This window comes from Opisthocomus hoazin, chromosome 1 (genome assembly GCF_030867145.1).
Source record: "Opisthocomus hoazin isolate bOpiHoa1 chromosome 1, bOpiHoa1.hap1, whole genome shotgun sequence".
Lineage (NCBI taxonomy): Eukaryota > Metazoa > Chordata > Aves > Opisthocomiformes > Opisthocomidae > Opisthocomus > Opisthocomus hoazin.
In genome coordinates, this window is record NC_134414.1 from 116,546,007 (window position 1) to 116,568,193 (window position 22,187).

A 22,187-nucleotide genomic window follows, 5' to 3' on the forward strand; every position below is an offset into this window, starting at 1 on the left:
GGACGGTGCTCCCGCAGCGTTACCAACCCTTTGCCAGAGGACGGGCACAGCGAGGGTGGTCACCCCTGCAGCGCTTGCTGTTTGGGCAGTGCTGCTCCTCTCACCACCACCACTGAGAGATTTCTCCTTAGCTTCTCTGGAAGCAGGCTCATGCCGGCATTAAGCATGTCTGCAACGCAAAGGCAGGCAACAGGGCTGGCTATTAAACTGGTCCTTTCCTCCTCCTCTTCTGTGCCCAAAGGATGGTCTACCTCAGTTGCCTCTGGGTCAACCTCGTGAAAACTCTTACCTGGTAGAGACTGGAAATGGCAGAGCAGAGCCAGGAGTTCGCAGGCCCTTTTGAGGCTCATGGTGTTCCCAGATGGAGAGCGAAAGGAGGCAGCCAGAGATGCCAGGGGAAAGGGCCACGATGGGCGCTTTAGAAACCTGGGGGGAGATGAAACGATGGCTCATGTGGCTGGGGGTGGAGGAAGAGAGCAGTGGAGCGAGGAACTGGTTGGGCTGAAATCACATGGGCAAGGTAAATGGGTGGATAAATACAGGAAAACTTATAACCAGGTAGTCTGAAATCACTATTAAATCATACAGGATGTATTTATTTTGTGGTTTGATACTTAGTTCAGTGTTTTTCTCCTCAGAGGTGATTTTGGATACTCAGAAATATACTGAGATGATATAGCATAGCATATAATAGTAAACCCTGATTCAAGAAATCTGATACTGCATTAAGAGACTTTCATTTAGTATGGAAGAGTGAAGAACTTCAAAAAAAAGGAATCATTTTGGATTTAGCTTTGAGTATTGGTAAAGATATAAAACCAAGCTCTTAAATACACTGTAGAGTCGATAAATATCTGAATTCTGGCTGTTATTAGGGTCACACTTAAAGGGACTTCTGACTTGTCATCAGTGCCACTTTCATGCAGTTTGCCACCATGGGCAGTGCAGTGTCAGACCTCGCAAAAATCTGCTGTGCCACTTCCCTCCTTACCGTGCCAATTATCCACACAAAGAAACCGTGAAAATTGGAAGTTAGTAAATGCAGTCCGTTCACGGTCTTTTAATGCACAGCTCAGGTGATGCAGCCTTACTTATGTGCTGTTGCACAGCGAAAAATTGCACCCATGTATGTTTAAAGATCAGATTTTCAAACTGGGGGATTGGGAAGAAAAACATGAGGTCCACCTGATTGTTCTGTTGCTTACTCTCTTCAAAACATACGTATTTTGGAAAAAATGTATTCATAATCCTCAGCAGTCTTTGCTGATTGCTGTTGGCAAAGAACCACAGTCTTCCCAGCTGCAAGAGTAAACTGTATAAATTGCCACAGTTGATGCCACCATAACTGACTTTATAGCTCATATAATATTTATGGAAACACTTTTTTTTTCTAAGCTCACGGACAGCAATCTTACCTAGAAGTAACTCATAGATATCTGCATATAATTAATGTGAAACTGATGTAGAAGAACTCAATCATACCCATGATCTAGTTAGTATTTAAAGCAGTACTGGTTCTGGTTTTCATTTTTCTGCTTCTGGCTGTAAAGTCACAATTTTTTTCCCCTGTAGCCACCTCCTAGTTTGTTTCTAGCTGGATGTAGCGGTTCATGGTCCACTGATCTGGGAGGAATTTTTAACACAAACAGGTGATTTGACAGTTGTATTTAAGTCTTAATAACAGAACAAAACACAATCAGTGAGTCAAGGTTTGTCATCTCTTTTTTTTTTTGCAGCGCACAAGCAGCTTTGGAAGCTTTGACCGTTTCAGGCACCACTCGATATCAAAGGCAGATGATTCAGCTGAGGTCTGTATAACACAAAGTTTTACTTTCTTCAGTTCACGTTCCCACAACAGTTATGCAAAAACATTGGGAAGCTATTGTGTAAATATTACACTGGTGAGAACTTCGCTTGTGTACCTGGATCCATCTGGGTGATTGAGTCCTTGCCAAAATGAACAAGAGAATCACACCTAAGCTTTGGTACTTTAATGTGAAGATTAGAAACAATTTTTCAAAAAGACAGAAGTGCTCTTTAGGTTGGTGCAGGCCCAAAGTAATGGGCATGTGTATGAAACCCACAGATGTGTCATTTCTGCTTCCAAGACCACTGCAAAAACACTCTCTATTCTTCTTTGAATTAAGGAGAATAAACAATGGGAAACAACTTTTTCTAGTACAAAACAAATTTTCTTTCTCTCTTTCACACATACAGTGGTGTGCTGCAAACCTGTTTAAGTACATGATTCCCCAGGAAAATGGCTATGACTGACTTTTGTCATCCTAACTGCACTGGTGTCCTTAATATTTTCCTGTAATTCCTATTCCACTACACTGAATTTCATTTTCGTGGTGAGTTGTTGCTTACTTTTTTATTTCAAATCAGATATCTGAGCTGGAGAACATAAGTGACACTGGAGAAGCAGTACAAACTAAAGCAGCAAATAATGGAGGAAGTCTGGGTAAGAAGATGAAAGCCATTTCCCTTACCATGAAGAAAAAGATGGGTAAAAAGTACATCAAGGCACTCTCTGAAGAGATGGTAAATACAGCTTAAGAATCTTGTGTTTGAAGATAATACATGTGAAGTAAGAATGTTATGTGTATTTTTCCTGTTCATGTTCCAACTGTCATCAGTTATGACAATCCATAAAAACATGGTAACACATACTGAATTAAACCAGCATTTGGTATCTGACCTTCCTTTCACGTGCATGTTAATGTACTCACATGTGCACACACACAATTACAGCACCACACAGTAAGGGCCCAAGACAGACATGGGAATTTTACATCATTTAATTTTGCTTTTTCATCAAGGAGCATTTGTATAAGCATCACAAAAAAAAATTTCCTGATGTGGACACAAGCGAGGATCAGATGAACCCCATCAGCAGTCTGACATGCAACCTGTACAAAAAGGCTTCATTAGAAGAGTTTATCTTTCAATACAAGAATTCTTGCCAAAGTCCATTTTGTAGAGGTCAGCCAGCATCCTAGAGCCTGACAACTCATATGCCTTATCTGCTTTTACTTTATCCATCTTAGTGAACCTATCTTTATTAAACATGAAAAAACATACTGTTTCACACAATGCAAACCCTATTTTCTCAATATGTTGTGTCAGTGAGTTCCAAATTTTAAAATACATAAGGGAAAAGGACTTTTCATACTTAATCATCCTAAAAAATCTAGTTGGTCTGCATCCTCACACATGTGTCAATATCAAACAAGTAGGGAAAATAAATCAGCAACCTCACGAGTAGAAAATAGTGTTTCACAGGATACTTTCAGACAGTTTTTGAAGGTCAAGGACAAGGATTCCTATTTCATTAGTTTAGTTTGCATTTTTTGCTAAAATTCAAAAGGTTGCAATCCATGATTTTTATATTCTAAGGCAAATCAGAATTTCAACATGTACCTTCTGCACATTTGCAGCAACGATTCACATGACAGAAATTCAATGAATTATCTGGTTGGACACACATGTAGCATGATCTTCATTCCTGCAGGAGATGATGACAATCAATACCAGCCCACTGATTAATCTACGGGTTGTGCTGCTGACTGGTGTAACAACCACTATCCTTGTTGAAAACCAGCACAGCCCTTCATTTCAGTGCTATGCCTTATACGTACCTGTATGGGTCTCTGCTTCATATGTGCACTGTCATCTTTGCTTGACTTCATCAGCCAACTGATGAATATTTAGTATTTCCCCAAATACAACGTAACTCCTAAGTAAAGTACTGCAGGATTTTTCAGTTGTATCAGGGTATCACGCACATTGACAGTGTGATGAAATCCGCTGAAGAAATTCCTTCCTTTTGGAAGCTCATCATTATTTCATTTAGTTGTTACATTGTCCCTAACTTTCCTGTGACTGAAATATGGATTTTACTGTTTTGAATAGGCTGTGATTCCTGAGGTGTGATTTAGTGTTATAAACTCAAGGGGCCAATTTCATACACCATTAGACTTTGTGAGAGAAACATGCACCCGTTAATTCTGAAACGCACTGGATTTTGAGGCCAACGTGTAGGTCGGGCAATACAGTGAGCACGGTGCTAGAACACCCCGATGCCATACGTGCGTGGAAGCTGTCTCCTGAACACCCTGGCTGGGGTGCCAGCCTGCCGCCAAGTGCCCAGGATCTTCAGAAGTTCAACACAAAACACAGCTGCGTCAGCTAGCACTTTCCCATGTGCTTTCAGAATTAAACTTTATATTTCCTCCTCTGAGACATCAGAAAAAAACACCTTATCTGGCTACCTGCGAATTTCCTGTTACAAGCCTCTGTAGCCACTGTGGTACAGTGCCATCTTCTGAGATGGAAAATCAGTTTAGCTGCTTGAGCTGGAGTGGAATGAAGTGACTGGGGCAGAGAGGAGACAGGGAACTTCCCCAGGATCATAAGGTGTTAGGGGTGGTGCCGGGCATCCTTACTACCAGGCATCAACTTCTAAAATGCTTTCTCTCATAGAGTGGTTCTTAATAGAGTGTAATGATGAGTTAATCTCCAACGATGATTTAAAAGAAAAAAACAAATGCTTGTCTAAAATACGTCTCTTGGTGTTTAACATCTGATTTTTGTTTTACAGAATGAAGAAGGAAAAGATGACAGCGATTCTGGTGGTGGAATACACGCTGAGAAGGTCTCCCTAAAAGCCAGTGACTCTATGGAAAGTCTCTATAGTCTGAACAGTGGCCAGAGCTCATCTAGTAAGTACAACATACACACACCTACTATTCAGTCACTGGATCAATATTGTTATTGTTTAAGTCTGAGGCATCAGAGCTGGTGATCAAAAATGTGAGAGTAGAGAGCTCTTCAGTCTGACAGACAAAAATGTAATTTGATTAAATGGGTGGCAGCTAGGGTAGATACATCGCTCTCCAGAAATAAACTGAGTGTTTTTAAGAGTAGAAATATTCACTGAAGTAAAAAAATAACATGGATTATTGGGGATGTTTCTGGTACATATGCCATAAATGGTTTTTGGGGTCATGACTGCTATGGTGCTGGCACCCATGCAGTTGCAATCACTGCATGCAGCCACACAAGCATCCTCTCTGGGGGCAGTGGCTGTGAGTTCATCCTTTGCCCTGCAGATGTGAGGCAGACAAAGTGAGAGTTCTCTCCGAGATGATGGGTGATGGGGGCCTGAACTGGCAGCTTCAGGTCATGATGCAGAGACACAGCCTGCTTCTCCGCAAACCCACTGGAGAGGAGGGCAGATGAATCTCGGACAGGAAGTGGAGTTTGCCTCCACCTCTCTATCTGTTGCTCTGCTGTGGACGTTTGCTGGGCAGCAGACCACAGCTGTCCATGATCACATTGCTGTGCCATCCCGTGGTGTGCAGGCACCAGGGGAGCAAGTGGTGACTCGACCAGAAGTCCAGACCAGTTGCACTTAGTAGTTAATCTGGCCCTGAGACGGAGCGGTGCACTTAAGCAATCACCTCAAACAAAACCATTTTTATGATCATTTTCTGTGATGTGATTTGTGAAAATTGTATATGGGAGTTTACTTCCAACACACTGCTGCTCTTATCTAAAAACATATTTGGATAGGATATTGCAGAGCTTGCTCAAATTTGCTTGAATTACTCTGCCGATATTTTATTGCTCAACTTGGATAAAATGACAGGCAGAAATGTTGATAAGATTAAAATTTCCCTCTGCAATGCAGGTTCCTTTGATGTTTCAGCTAGCTCTGTAATGAAATAAAATAACTTCTACAGTACTTGTTTTCATTTCTCTGAATAAACAGGAGAAGTTCAGCAGAATTAATTCCCTAAATTGCACTTTTAGAGTATATTTTATTCATCTGCAGAGGTAATATTTTAAAAAGTCTGTGAGTAAAACGTGTAGTATATTAGTATCATCACCAGAAAAAGATTATTGTAGGGAAGATGTTAATGAAAGATCTCCTACCTATTTTTTTCGGTCTCTTGTAGTATGCTTTTTCTTGAATGCATGTTGCCTGTAACATGTCAAACCCACACAGAGTACGTTCTTTCTCTGGTTCTCTGCTTTTGAACACTTTCCTCTTGGCTGCTGTGCAGAATTCCATGTCTGGGCATCTGGTGCAGGAGATCTCTCAACTTGACTCTCTTTAAGGTGGGGTGACCAGCTGCTCAGATGGAACGAGCAACAGGGACAGCCTCCGGTTTGATGACGAAGTCCCTTACAGTGGGCCCTTCTGCGGTCGAGCCAAAGTTCACACTGACTTCACACCAAGTCCTTATGACACTGACTCTCTGAAAATCAAGGTAAGAATACCAGGGCATTCCTTACTTGTGAAGAATGTTTTCTAATGCTTTTTTAACTGTTAAGCACAAGTAGTACCCTAAAAGCAAGACCAGTCTGGTTTTGCAATGCTTCTATAAGGGCTTAGCTCAAATTATGCTGCAAAGTCAACTGCTGCTAAAGGCTTTTTAAGGCATAGACTCCAGGTAGGTACCTCATTGTGGTATTTACCTGGACACCACAGCTTCTCTCAGAGTAAAATACATGTTGTTTCCCACATATTAGGTCTTGAGTAAGAAAAACTTGCATCTCATGTGATGTGAAGTTGCGTCCCCAGCTTTTTCAGTCACATCTAGGATATATCAAAAGCTCAGTGGCACCCATTGTCTTTAATGAAAACAGTTTTCCTTTCCATTAAGCTTTTCCTTAAGCGTATCTTTGAACTACAAATTTTCTCTGGCCCTGACAACATGGCAGGGGTGTCCAGGCTGTGTGAGTAAGAAAAAGGGGCTCCAGACATTATTAAAAAAGCCCAGCCCTTTTCTTCTCCTTCCATGCACAGATACTTTTAACACCATCATCCTTTGGACTACTCACATCTGTAATCTGGAATTCTTTCTTTTCCTTCTTTGTAAACACCTTCATATACAGGTTACATTCACACTTCAGCATCTTTTCTTCTTCTTCGCAGCCTCTTCTTGTCAAAATCCTCATCTGCATCTCACTGCAGCCTCCCCCTCCTCCTCTCTGGCCTATATATGTTACAGTCATTGCTCTGCCAGTACGTGCAGTCTTCACCACTTGCTCGCCACTTCTACCCACACCCAGGGCATTTCTTTCTCTTTAAATGATCATGAAATGGCAAATGTCTGCTGCCTCACATAGGTTTGTTTCTTAGTCACTGGGGTGGTGTATTTTAGAATGATAAACTAATACTTGGGGTGTAAAACCCCTAAATTTAACTCATGAAATTTCAGTACCCTGAATCTGAATTCAAAGTGTGTCTGCAGCTTGGCTTAGAGCCACTGCCTAATCCTGATCTGCATCCACGTCTGAAGTTCCTGAGCTTCCATGAAAGTGTAGAATAATATGTGTGCTCACAGAGCTTTAAACAAATGTTTGTTTAGTTTCCATTTCAAACATGCTCATAGCTCTGAGCTCCACATTCTAACAAAACTGGGTCACTGGAACACAGTGAATTTCATACTTGGGTTAGTACCAAAACCAGCATGACCACTTTGATTACCTGCAATTTCTTGACCAGACCAGAAAAGATTTGCAAGTCTTGGAGCTGTTAACAGATACTTTAACAAACTGAGTTTTAAGTTTGTAACAGAATATCAAAATCAGTGTGTACATGGGGATTTGGTGGACAACTCTTCAAAGACTTTCAATATTTTCATAATTTCTGTGGTATCTGCCCAAATGAGAGAAGTCAATTCTGAGGTCATGGGAGCAAGCTGTGTGACTTAGCAGGGAGCCTTTTTACTACAAGAATTTCTCAGAGTTACTGTTTTGCTGAGCTGAGACCTTGGTTCCCACAGTGTGGCTGTGAATGCTTTCACCAAAAAGCCCTCTTGAAGTTGCTATGTTGTTACTCTCTCACACAAATGTGAGTGCATGCACAAGTGTGGAGAGCTGAAGTCTTTAGATCTGTCTGCTATGGCACCTGACACTATTTTCTGAGTCAGTTGTGTTAATAATAGTGGGAAATCTTGACAGTCCTTTGGGAAGGACTGTCTGGAAGATATTAAGGGAGTTAAATGTTCTTTATTGCCTTTGAGAAATGTAGCTAATTTTTTTTTTACTGTAAAATGCATAAGAGTCCACCTTCCACATAGCTCAGCTATCAGTTTTTGAAGACTCTTGAGATGCTGGATAATAAGATTATTGTATAAATAGTTTGGCACTTATTTGGAAAATAACCTCACAGTGTTCCCTTGCTTTTTGCCAAATCTATGCCCACTTTTCATGGCAAAAGTTGACTGCTGATGCAACCCTACCCCCTTTCAGGGACCAAGGAGAGCACAAAACAGGTGAATGGTGTTTCTTTTGCTCACCTCTCCTTCACAAAGGTTTGGAGATTAGGACTAATTCCATTTTCTGCAATTCTTTTGCTGGGATGTTATAAAAGCAAAGGAGCTAAATCTAGGTAATTTTTAAAAGTTACTTCACACTGACTAGTTAAGATTCTGTATTATCTGTTCTGGTTTTGGTCCATAGAGGAAAAGCTGCATATAACAGACCAGATGTGTAAGCAGTGGTGTGCTGTTTTTTATTGTTCTAGAAAGGAGACATTATCGATATCATCTGCAAAACCCCCATGGGCATATGGACAGGCATGCTGAATAACAAAGTAGGAAACTTCAAGTTCATTTACGTGGATATTATTTTGGAAGAGGAAGCTGCACCCAGAAAGATAAAGCCGCACAGAGGAAGCAAAAGGACCAAGCCCAAGACATTGCAAGAACTCCTGGACTGTGTCCACCTGCAGGTCAGCCAAAGCATTTCCCAGCTGTATTTGAAACGCTTAATTTCTGTGTGCCCGGGTTTGGAAGTCATTTACAGGCAGAAGTAGAAAGGCAGGTTTCAGCAGTGTTGATGTTGGCAAAGCAGCTTCGTGTCTGTCTTTTATGTGATGTGAGTGGTTTACAGAACTGCATTTTACCACGTCATTTGGTTACGCTGAGAGGCTCCACGCAAAGAGGCACAGTGGTGACCGGTCAAGTCACCATAACCTGACTGCAGTTGTGTGGCTAAGGGTAGCAGGTGTGTGGCTGTGGACACCTCAGGGACAGGACTGCAGTCTGACTCCAGTGCCAACACTTACAATTTGGGTTTGTAATTTCTCGTGATCTTTAGGGAGCAATAGTCTTTTTGCACTATGCTTATGTTGTGCCTCTCTCCATCTCTGCAACCCTAGTTCTGGACTGAGTGTCAAAGCGTAATTAGGTAATGATTTACAGGCAACATTTTTAATAACGGTTATTGCTTTTGTGCTGATGCAAACACTCCTTTCCCTGGAATACACGCAGGGTTTCATACTGCGTCTACACACAGCTCAAGGGGGACCATGTGTGACAGAGCACGGCTGAGGGCTCCCGCAGCTTCTCACTCTCACTTACATTGAAGGGCTCCTTCCATGCAAAGACGGAGCACACGCTACCTCACTGGCCCCCTGGGACCCAGAACGGGAGGCACTCTGTGGGGTGACCCACAGAAGTCCACAAGCTCGGTGGATTCAACCAGTTCTGGCAGAGCTCTGTCCTGGTCCAATTTGCTGCGGACTCTGTTAGACAACTCAGCCACAGATGCTGGGACGGCCAAGAGAACCCCAAGGCATCTCTGCCTCTGTCCTCTCTTGCTCTCCAGCTCTGGTTTTATGACAAAGGCAGGTTGATCAGACTGCAGAACAGAGCTCATTTCAACCTGACAAAAACATAACAGAGAAATTGTGCCTATTCCTCTACTAAACATGGTGCTTGTTTACATGAGAGGATTTCCTTGTTTCTTTTTGTAGGAGTATGCCTCAACCCTCTTGCTAAATGGCTACGAAACTCTAGAGGACTTAAAGGACCTACAGGAGAGCCACCTGATTGAATTAAATATTTCAAACCCAGAAGACAGGGCAAGATTGTTATCAGCAATTGAAAATCTACAGGATTACGACAGTAAGTGTTTAAGCTCTGTTAAGAGTCATGTGCAAGTCTTAATTGAATAAACACATTTAAAGAAATAGTGATTCTCACATTAACCTGTTAAATTATTTTTCTTTTAAATATGAACCATGGAGTTAGATGGTTTTCTTCTTTGTTCAGACAGCAAACCATACATCTCTTCTAGATAGGTACATGATTACTATGCTAGTAACACATGAATGATTTAAAATTTCTCATTTATAGGTTCTAAACTAGAGATCATAGCAACTAATGCTTGAGAACAACTCTATTTATGGTTGGAGAACCAACCCGCAGCGAGGTTAAGTGACTTCACAAAAGTCCCAAGGTCTGTGCAAGAGCGGAAAATAAAACCTCCCAAACTCTGCACTAGTATATTACTCAAAATAGGATTTATTTCAAATAGCTACAGTAAAGAATTTTCTGGTTTTTTTTTAAACAACATTCCGCAGAAGAATACAGTTTTTCCTTCCCTCACTTCATCCCACACTTAAATCCTTATCCCAGTCAGTTGGGATTTGCATTCTTTTCTCAGAATGTATCTGACTCAAGCTTCCAGAGACCTTCTGAAAGCTGATCATATGGTGTGTGGATATGTGGGTGTATTGATCACCTTTATGTTTTCTTCACTTGTTCTTTTCACTGGGAGTGGAAAAACGAGGATACGGAACAGAAAATACTGGTCTCCTGATATTTTCATGATAGTCCCAGCCTGGCTTCTAAGTTTAAATAATTTATGTCAAGTTCCTAGAAACTTCAGCTGAGTATCTACTTAATCAGACACTCAGACAAAACAGGAGATGTTTTTCTTTTTATTAATATTCGTGCATACTTGCCACCAATCCTGAGCAGTCATTTCATCAGATGTGCACTCACAATTGAGAAGCACCTGAAAGAAGGAAAAGGAGACCTGGAAAAGCAATGACTTCCTGGGGTATTTTAATATGAATCTTGTCAGCTGTCCACTTTTTCTTTCCTCAGTAGATAGGCCACTTTCCATTTCTCACTCAGCACATGTACATACTATGCACATACTTGCATGCACATGCATACCCTATGTATGTCTGTACATAAATCTCTCTGGGTTTCTAAGAATGCCTTTCTCTACCTCCTCCATTCAGTGTTCCCTGAGGATGTTCCCTAATCTCCCTCTTCGTGTCTTTGCTGGCCTGTTTTTTTGGCTATTCATTTGGGCTTTTTCGGGACCCCATTTGTACATGCAGTCTTTGCTGTTCTTAGTCAGCTTCCAGGGAAAGGTAAGAACCTTTCAAACATGTTGGAGAGGCATTTAAAGGGTTTTCTTTGCCCACCAGGATCAGTACTTCCTTCTGGTCTAGATAGCTTTGTGAGTGACGGGCTAGAAAAGGACTCTTGAAAGGCTGTCTATGTAGAAGTAGTGATTGAAAGAGACAATCCAGGAAAAAAAAGGGATACATTTTCCAATAATTTTATTGCAGGGATCTAGCTGGAAATCATCTGAAAATATGTTCATTTTCCTAGTTTGCCCTTAATCTAAGTATACACATATTTGTGTGCACTTCTTGGTTAACTAGCCTTTCTGCACTTTCATAGAATCATAGAATGGTTTGGGTTAGAAGGGACCTTTAAAGCTCAGTGAGACCAATGTCCTTGCAATGAGCAGGGACATCTACCGCTAGATCAGACTGCTCAGAGCCCCATCCAACCTGACACTGAATGTTCCCAGGGATGGGTCTTCAACCACCTCTCTGGGCAACTTGTTCCAGAGTTTCACCACCCTCATTGCAGAAAATTTCTGCCTTATATCCAGTCTAAATCTACCCTCTTTTAGCTTAAAGCCATTATCCCTTGTCCTGTTGCAACAGGCCCTGCTAAAATGTTTGTCCCCATCTTTTGTATAAGCCCCCTTACACAGTTCTGAAAGGCTGCAGTAAGGTCTCTCCGGAGCTTTCTCTTCTCCAGGCCGAACCACCCCAGCTGTCTCAGCTTGTTCTCGTAGTACAGGTGTTCCATCCTTCTGACCATTTTTGTGGCCCTCCTCTGGAAGTGCTCCAGCAGATCCATGTCTTTCCTGTGCTGAGTGCCTCAGAGCTGGATGCAGGACTCCAGGTGGGGTCTCAACAGAGCAGAGTAGAGGGGCAGAATCCCCTCCCTCCACCTGCTGGCCATGCTGCTGGGGATGCAGACCAGGGTACGGTTGGCCTTCTGGGCTGCGAGCACACATTGGTAGCTCATGTCCAGCTTTTCATCCATCAGCACCCCCCCAAGTCCTTCTCAGCAGGGCTGCTCTCAATCCCTTCATTCCCCAGCCTGTATTGATGCTGTGGGTTGCCCCGAACCAGGTGCATCACCTTGCACTTGGCCTTGTTCAACCTGATGAGGTTCACATGGGCACACTTCTTGAGCTTGTCCAGGTCCCTCTGGATGGCACCTCTTCCATCCAGCATGTCAACAGCACTACTCAGCTTGGTGTCTTCTGCAGACTTGCTGAGGGTGCCCTCGATCCTACTGCCTATGTCACTGATGCCTTACTAGATTCTACTATAAATGTAGTAAAACTATTAAACAGCACCGGTCCCAGTACGGACCCCTGAGGTACACCACATGTCACCAGTCTCCATTTGGACATTGAGCCATTGACCACTATCTTCTGGGTGTGACCATTCAACCAATTCCTTATCCACCAAACAGTCCACCCATCAAATCTGTATCTCTCCAATTTAGAGAGACGGATGTTGTGGGGGACCGTGTCAAAGGCCTTACAGAACTCCAGATAGATGACATCCGTAGCTCTTCCCTGGTCCACTGACATAGTCACTGACCTTTAAAAAAATCTACTCCTTTATAGTGTATGATTTTCTACCTCAATATTTAACATAAAAAAAAAATTAATGAAAAATACTAAATTTTGCAGAGTTTTGCATCAGTGTGAAAAACAAAACTAAAACGTAATGGTTATTACCAGACCACGCGAGTGTCAAACTATTCTCGAGTAGTGAGGGTATGGTTTGCCATCTATATTTCTTGTGTAACAAAAGCATAGCAAGGAGCCTTAGACACCTAACCTTTTTAGAAGATGACATCAAACTTTTCTTTTTCTGAAGGTATCTTAACACTTTATATTCTGCAGACAGCTGTGCAAGGACCACACCTAAGAAGGTCCTTACATATCCCATAAAATGAAAATTAATAAATTTACTTTAATTATCTAAATACGGTTCATCCTAACTGGGAGCATGGGATTAAGTCACTTCTCCAGGCAAAACAGTTTCCCTGGTGTTATTAGTATGGCAGCTTAATAGTTTAAATTCTTGTTATTGTTTTGGAGATAACAACATTAAATCTTATGAAGTGACCCATGCTTCAAAAGGGATGACATTGTAGTCTTAGATCAAGAGATTAAATTAATATTTGCTTCACATCCACTTTAGATAAGTATAGCCAATCTTTCTAGTATTCAAATCCAATAAATTAATATTCCCAGAATTTATGAATACTCACAGGGACCAGAACCAAGACATCTTTATACACAATGACAGTTATTAGCATTCATTTAAGTCTAACTGAATTTCATAAGACTCATGTTTATTTTAAGGTGAGCCACACATAAATACTTTCCTGGTTTGGGATACTGGCTTGAATGCGAACTGAATCAAATCCTTGCCTTATCTGTTTGCCAAAGGTTCAAAGCATCTGTCACGTGACTGGTAGTGACAGAACAGAATTTAACAACTTGCTGTAAAAAGGAAGATACAAAAGACTAAAATTGATAGAAGCCATCTGTCAAGTCGTTATAACGAAAGACAGGGAGTCAAGATGATCTTGGGAATAAGCTCAGTATGAGTCTGACTTCATCTGAATCATTCGACCTCTTTGTCCTTCTGTCAATCTGACTGGAAAATTGGGTTGAAAGAGCTGGGTGTTACTGTGAAAGTGAATTCTGAACGTGAACTGAACTTTCCTAGGTCAATATATATTTTTTTTTCCTAAATGGTCATGACTCAGTCCAGCATAAATGATTTTTTTAATTAAAATTGATTTTCTGCATTGCTTAGAAATTACCCACAGCTACAGGGTAATCTGTTTACTGGCCAAGAGTATTCTGGATGTAAGTTGAACACTCTTCCAGGTAAAAGTTCACTGTTTTTATAAGCTTTGTGAAAAAATGTACTAAGGCCATAGACTATATTTACTGTTCTAAGGCTATCTTCCTCATAGAGCTTGGAAGACTTCCATGTCTTTGCATTACATTTGTGCTTCCATGAAGTGTGTGTTTGATTAATGAAAGGAGTCTCAGGTATGGTCCAGAGCTGAAACACAAGGGTTTCTGAGATTTTGTGACTCTGCTATTATTCAGCACAGGCAAGCGTGCTAGAACATAGCCTCCTTTTACTAGATTCTACTATAAATGTAGTAAAACACGATTTAGTATTTTTTTTAATGTGATATCTGATATTATGAAACACGCAGATGTTTTTACAGGGCTTTTAATTTCTTTTTCTTTCCTTGGCTGTTTCTTGACATTTATTGTATGTTATACTAAGTGATTTCTTCATGCCGCATACTTCTGACTATATAATTCATGTTGTGGAATAAACAGTTATTGAGTTTTCTAACCAAAAGACCTGCAGCAATAGTTTCCACATTATATGCTCCTTAAAGCTGTCCAAAATGTAGGATTTCTGGCAGTGAGATTTTTTTCATCTTACATTTGATTTAAACTGGAATGAATCTGAAAGGAAAAACTTTACCCACCTCATACCAGGAATTAAAAAGTAAGTTTTGTTTAGCAAATGCTACCACATAGTGGATTTCAAGCAGATTTTGCTTCCTGCACTGTCTTCTTTCTACCTTCCCTGGGAGTTCCAGGCCCAAATTCACCATCTTCAAGCACCTCATGTAGCAAGGCTATCCTAGAACTGCAAGGTCTTATAAGCTCCTCACGACCTTACCCAACCCCCTAGATCTCTTTTTAGATTTTCTATAAGTTGATCAGACCTATATATTTGGGACAAAATGATTGGTTTCCATGAATTTATGGCTGGGGAAGAAAAAAAAAAGCTCTTTTTCATAAAGTATTTCTTAATAGCTTTCCATTCTTCTTCCAGATGGCTTCTAGACAGGAGATGGATGTCTGTGCTTTTGTGGGATGCTATTTTTGAAGTGAAGCAGTTGCTGGATGGTTAATGAATAAAGTCATAAAAGAAGTTTGGAACTTTTTTCTTGAGTGCTTCCCAGGACACATGTTTTTGTGTATGCAAAATAGCCTTGATTCTCTCCTCACTGAGATGATGTAAGTCAAGAGGTTCGTTCCTGAAGTCCAGTCAGTTACATTAGTTCAAAGCTACTCTGAGTTGAAGAAGAATTAAACTTCATTGGATATGTGCATACAGTTCATTTTTTAGAAAAAAAAAAAAAGGTGCATATATGCAATCTGGGGGATAATATTTTACGATCATCTCCCAAAATCCACTTCTTTAGCTTACTTTTCATATTTAAGTGCCAGATCATACTCTAAATCATCATCTGCTTTCACCATAGACTCCCCTCTCACATCAGTTCAGTATCCCTCCCAGAAAAGCTATGCCATTGACTTCAGTGAGTGCAATTTTTAAAGTTGCATGTCTGTAAATATCCACAAAAGTTTTACTCCTTTGAGTCCCCAAAGCATTGGCTGTGTATACAGACCCAATTCGGGTTTCTCTCCTTCTTTTTCAAGAAGTATCACCATTTACTGCTTCAAAATGATCCTTTCTGAGTTTGATGCTTTATGAGTTTTCATTTAATTTTAACAGTTAGGTGGTCTAACTGGTAGAGGTGCTACAGGTTGATACATGGCCTTCATACATACCTAGGAGGTCTAGCATCAGCCTTGAAGACACACTTTGTTCTACTTAGTTGTGGTATCACGCTGCTCAGTACATCACCGCTGCACCTTCCCAGAAGGCACGCAAGTGGCTGGGCCTAAAGTACCATGCTCCGAGCCCAGTCCTCCTTCTGGGCAAAACTCATGAAGTACAGCTCGCTGCTGGGTGACCTTCTTCTTTTTCCAAGACAAAATCCAAGTCTCCTGCTTCTCATCTGGCTTAAACTGACATAACCGCACAAGAGTCAGTGTGACCTCAGTATATTCTTGAGCTGAATTGCCTTAAACCTAAGCTTAAAGTGCCTTCCTAATCAGGACTTTAAACTTCTTAAGAAAATGAAAAAAAGATAGTTAATGAAAAAGATCTATCCCTGCATATATCATGAACCTCTATGTCATTGAACAACAAATATTCATTTCAAAGATCTAAACAGCAAGGAAGATAAGCATGCATCACACACCTATTACCAAGGCTAAAGGCCTCACATTGTTTTTCAGAAGTCTGAACATAATCCCACCGTCTAAAGTAGTATTAGAATATATGTGTCAAAATGATGCATATCTTGGACTCTTCTGGCCATATCATAGACAAGAGTGACTGAAAGCTATTTATCTTATACGAAACTCCTTTACTATAGAAAAATGACAGGAATTCCATTTGTTGATAATTATTTCTGATGATTCTGCAACATCTAACGGCAGTTTAATTTTATCAATTCCTGTTTCCTCTGCATTGCCTCTGTCTTCTGATGTCCAAAAGATTACGGCAGTAAACTTATGTTTACCAATGTGGACTCGGAACGTGTACATGTTAGAGGAAGGAATTAAGTAGAAATAAATGTAAGAGTCAAAAGCTAAAAAGAAAAATGAAAGCATAGTTTCTTTTCTCGAGAAGCAACATCTGAAGCTGTATGCTACATATATTTATAATACTCAGTATCCTGTTCAAGTGGTTTAGTAGTTACTGCGTAATATTTGAGGCTGCTTTAAAGAGGGGGGGGGAAGTTTGCTTTCAGTCTTTTCTTCTTAAATATGGGGGAGTTTTCTTCAACTTTTTCTGCTCAGCATGAAAAATAGAAATTATAATATTTTGACTGATTCAAACACTGGAACATTTCCGTTTTTCAGTTTTCCATGTAATAAATTCTTCTAGTGTCATGGGAGAAGACAAGAGTTTTACATTTCTGTATGTTTTCTAAATAGAAATTTCTTTTTCTCCTAGCTGATCTAAATTCAGATTTTAAAAAAATCTCAGTTCCAGGCTTGTCTGCATCTTTTTCCCTGAAACACACATGGGAAAGACGTTGCTACAAAAGAATTTAGGATCTGTTTTCACACAGGAACTACTCAGATTATCACAACTAGTTACAGGGCACTAATATACTGACTGAAAGTGTATTTTCTTCTTAATGCACAAGTGACTTGCTCTTTCTTCCATTGTAAAACAAACAAGGTGGAGGGAGGTTCCTCTCTGACCTTGAAAATGTAAACAGGATTAACACTTTTTAGGTCACTGCTTGCCAGGGCAGTGGATGATGCTGGAGCAGCTGATAAAAGCACCAGCCAGCAGCATTACGCTGATGAGGGGATTACAGCGGAGGGCAGGGGAGCCCTGTCCACCGCCATGCAGGGGGACTTCACCCAGCCACCGGCTCAGCTCTGTCAGCCCGCAGCAACCAAGACCTGGCTCATCTTGGTGCCGGTGGGATGGGTGCAAGGAGCTAATGACACAGTTTAGACAAGGCTTTACTGCGGCATCTGCTGTTATTTGTGTTAAACTACTTCTGTTGCTACTAATAGCAGCAGTAATACCTCCACTGGTGTAATGCCTTTTGTAATTCCTTCCTGACTTAAATCAGAAATTCGGAAATCAATTGGACCCTATGTGATCAAATACTTTCCCCACAAAGAGAGATAACATTCGACATGACAAGCTATGTTCTGTAAAGTGAGAAGGAGATCAAACAGTTACAGTTATCAATTCAATCTGATTAAAGGTATACTCTTTCACCAAGTTCAATGAATCATTAATTTATCTGGGAACGAGGTAGGGCTTCTATTCCTTGGAAAGCATTTAAAGTAATCAGAAATCTTTTTTTTTAATTTTTTTTTAATACATAAGCTTACGCCTATAACCTATTCATGCAAAAATGGCTAAGTTGAGATGTTGGATTCTTTTCTTCAAAGTCAGATCAGTTTATTAACCTAATTAGGCAACTGAAAGTTAGAAAATATTAAACAGAATTAATCAATCCAAACAAATCTACAAGACTTCCATCAGGACCTAGCAATATTTCTCAATATATCAAAACACTTTGTGAAATAGAGATCATTGAATTTCACACAATGAAGACAGGTCCTGACTCTTCTGCTGTTCCATTTCAATATTTTCAGAGTGAAACATTTCAATTATTAATTTCTAATTTCTTCTTTTTTACACAATATAACACAAACTTTAAACAAAAGAAATCCAAATTGTAAATCTTTCCCACATTGCCAAAGCTTATCATTTCCAACAACTGAAACTAACATCAGCATGAATTCTCCTTGTGGAAATTTTATAATTCTGGGATTCTACCCTGGAGCTAAATTAGATTAAGGTTTTTACAAAGAGTAGAATCCTTCATGAACTAGGACTTTCATTCTGCCTGCACTTGAATTGAGACAGCTTAAATCTGACTAAAGATTTGAAGCCACCTATTTAACCGTTGAGTAACAAGTCAAGTGAAATAAAGGAACCTTCTTTGCAAAAGCAAAAAGGTATCATTTTTCTGAAGGGCTAAAATCTGGGGTAAAACTATCTGTTTCCTGTTAAATTTGTTCCTCATACTTTGTTTGGAAAGCAAGCCACAGTTTGAAGTAAAAATACAGTTAGAAGAGGATGAGAAGGAAAAGAGAAGTATGAAAGGGAAAGATTTTGTATTTTATAGCTTGATTTCTGAAGAAATTTAGTGTGAGTAAACATCATGTATTTCACCACCAGAAAACACAAACTTTAACCACAAGATAAGTTAGATTCATGACATACAGGTATAACCTGTCTGCAAGGCACCATCTTGTTGAACTTTTTTTGAAAGGTCTGCCAATACTGTCCCTGAGTTGTAGACTTTTGTGTTTGAGTAGATTAGTTGTACAGCAAGGACAAGCTATTTGCAAGATAATTTGCTTCTACTTAGTTTTGGAACAATGTTCAAAAACCATATAGCAGGACATAGGTATCTTAGCTTTCTCTGAGGTCTTTGTGTTTTGGAAAATAAAATAATCTTTTTAATATCAAGCTAAGCTTAGGAAGTTTCCATCAGCCACCCACTCCCACTGAAAAGTCCGGTGCTTCAGAAAACCTGATTACCATATCTTTATGCTGAGCGTTTCTGAAGACCAGTGCATTGTATCTTGCTATGTGGTGCACGGAGTAGGTAAAATGGCAGTGGTTACATTCAAAAGAAACAACATCTATAATGCAATGTGTTATAAACAAGGCACAGCGGGCCACACAATTAATTGCATGAGCAGGCTCTGGAATACATGAGTGTGGGAAGGGAAAAGCTGCCACCTCTACTGCGGGCACGGTGACCGCGCTTGGTGACTGTTGCACCTGCGGACAGCCTAAAGGACCTCAGTCTAGAGGATGAGGCCAAAGTCTCCGGCATTCATCTCTGAGCAACATACTGCAGGATCAAAGCCAACCTCAACATCAACTTTGATGTTGTTCTACTCCTGTAATCGTATTTTTTGTTCTTTGATGCTGGGGTTTCTGTTTCTGAGAGACAAAAGATATGGATCTAGTCATACGTATATACTAACTCTGTTTCTACAGTTCTTCAAGATCAGTCATGTTTCTGTCTCAAACTCTTTCCCACGATACTTATTTTGACCATTTCTTTTCTTTCTTTTTCTTTCTAGTTGAACAACAGCAGCAAAGCGAGGGAGGTCCTGAGAGACAGAGCTTAAGCCCTCACCATGGCTTTGACAAATCACTGTTAAAAGACTGCCCAAGAGATTCTGGCTGTTACATCTCATCAGAAAATTCAGATAATGGTAAAGAAGAAGTAGATCCAGAAACCCTGTCTGACATGGTGCAGTCAATAACAGTCACTGAGTCAAACTGATTCAGTCCTGCTGCTTTTCAACAGGTTTTCAGAAATGATAATCAGATTCTCCAGTATGATGGCACAGAAGCAGATCACAAAATATTCTCAACACCAAAAATCTACTTCTGTCTGATGTACAATGCTCTAGACTGTTTAATATGTGGACACTTGATGGCTAAATGTTAGCTGATAATAAGAACATCTCATGCTTTTCTTTTCAACGAATCCACAGACGCTTCACTGAAGAAGTTTATACATATGTATTTATAAATATTTGTACAGCAAATGCATTTTCTGTAATAATAGAGAATTATTTTAGGTAGTGGTTCATAATCTGGGCATGTTCATTTCTGTAACTGTCCGAAATGTAAATATTGTACATATTTATTTTAAAAAGATGTGGATTAATCATACTGTCTCTGTTTTCAAATACGTTTTGCTGATATTTGTACAGAATGTATTTTCATTGACATATCATAATAATAAAAAGGTGGATATATTCACATCCTACTTTGAAAAGTACTAAGCTAGTTCTCATTAATGTTACAGCTTTTTCATACCATTCTTCTCCAAAACGGGCTCTAAAGTAGACTACCACCTGTGACACTTTATCCTGGTGGTACAAAAGAACTGTAGTGTGAATCTGAATCAAGCTCTCTGTAGTCATTGTCTTTTAGCGAACACAGCCATCTGAATGGTTTATGCACTGGCGATTTCTTTATTGCTGTTTTCACACCTGTTCTCATTCTTCCCAAGCATTATACAGAGAACGCAAGCTTGGAGCAAAAAAACATTAGTATCAATGCTATGCTTTTATGACCATTTCTCATGAAGCTCTTGCCTTTTGTGTGTGGTGTGAAGTTTGTTAATAGAGTATTTGTCCGTATACAAAACTCGGAAGCTAATACAGTTATTGTACACTATTGTCTTTTATATGAGATTTTATTGTAATTTCCCAGTATATTTTGCACTGGAATACACATTTTAACTGCCTGTCTTCTTTTAGAGTACTTCCTTCAAAAATAAAGAGATTCTTGTGTCTGAGCCCTTCAAAAACTACTTGATTTTTAATTTGGTCTTTACATTTCAAAGACTGCTATTTTCTAAGACTAACACAATAAATGGCAACTCCGCTGAGTGTTTTTATCATGCATATTAATCAGTGCATCAAATCAACAGAGAAACTTTTTGCTCACCAATTAGTCACGCAATTTTCATAATTCAAGGTATTTTGCATTTATGTTAAAAAGTTTCCACATACTGCTTAAAAGAAAATCACTTTCAAATGAGATGAAACATGGAAAGTTCCACCCCAAAAAGAGTATTTCTGAAGAAGTTATAAAGAAACAGGAAGCTTTTCTCCCTTTTTTTTTTCCCCAAAGGAAATGCTTTCTGCAGTTTTCATGACCCCTCAAATGGCTACTGCTGTCAGACTCCCAATACGCAGATCTGCTTTGAAGGCAGTAGTATAAAAATGGCAATTTCAGAAAATTGCACTAATTAGATTTCAAAGATTTGGAGTAAATAATTCTGTTTAGAAAAATAAACAAGAATGGGAGATGGTAAGATTTGTTTCTGGTTTTAACTTACTTTTTACACTGGCAACAATCGTCACCATTTAGCAGCAATGACCCCATATTCCCAGGCATGGTGGGGATGCAGAATCCCTTGAAGGGATGAAGTGTGTGAGAGATTGTATCAGGCAGCTATATTTGTTTCTTAATGCCTTTCTAACCAGTACCATGTCATGACACACAGTACTGACTTAATACGACCTTAATAACTTTTTCTGAAATAACGTTGTTGGATTGGCTTTTATCATCTCCTCATTTTAGAGAAGGACCAAAGTCAGCTTGAATTCCTCTCAGAGGGGCTTATTTTTTGGCTTTTGTGGCAGAGGCACTTAGTCGTCAGGTTGCTTGTATCTAGACATCTGTGAAATTGCTGAACCTCTAAAAATATGTTGAGGTGAGTTTAAATATGATTACGACTGCCAAGAAACAGCTCAGTTAGCTGGGTCAAGGACTAACAACTACAGAGACCAGAGATGTACCGTGATACAAATACTCTGAGAAATGTTTATTTGCATAGGTTTGCAAATGAAAATAGGGCTCCCTAACTAGTTACATTGAGACAGGCAAGGCTTTCAACAGAGCAAAACACCAAACAGCTGCTACTATTTTACAGAAATTAAATCCCGCACAATTTGGACTGATGGCAATTGGGTAAACGTGTAAGGTTAACTAGCTGGCAACTATGGGCATGAGCTGTGGTTTAGCCACTCACGTCTTTAATCAGCAAGGCTTTGCCCAAAAGGCC

At 39.9% G+C, this 22,187-nt stretch overlaps 1 protein-coding gene across 2 annotated transcripts in view; it reads left to right on the forward strand.

The window, feature by feature from the left end:
• SAMSN1 (SAM domain, SH3 domain and nuclear localization signals 1) overlaps positions 1-20,390 on the forward strand; it is a 78,812-nt gene extending 58,422 nt beyond the window's left edge. For both annotated transcript variants that reach the window (XM_075433781.1, XM_009937131.2), the window contains 7 exons: positions 1,737-1,808; positions 2,389-2,544; positions 4,604-4,724; positions 6,127-6,278; positions 8,543-8,749; positions 9,776-9,926; positions 19,681-20,390. In XM_075433781.1, coding sequence (XP_075289896.1) covers positions 1,737-1,808; positions 2,389-2,544; positions 4,604-4,724; positions 6,127-6,278; positions 8,543-8,749; positions 9,776-9,926; positions 19,681-19,886 — 1,065 coding nt within the window. In that variant the 3' untranslated portion in view covers positions 19,887-20,390. The remainder of the gene's footprint in view (positions 1-1,736; positions 1,809-2,388; positions 2,545-4,603; positions 4,725-6,126; positions 6,279-8,542; positions 8,750-9,775; positions 9,927-19,680) is intronic.
• Positions 20,391-22,187: the final 1,797 nt, after the last annotated feature.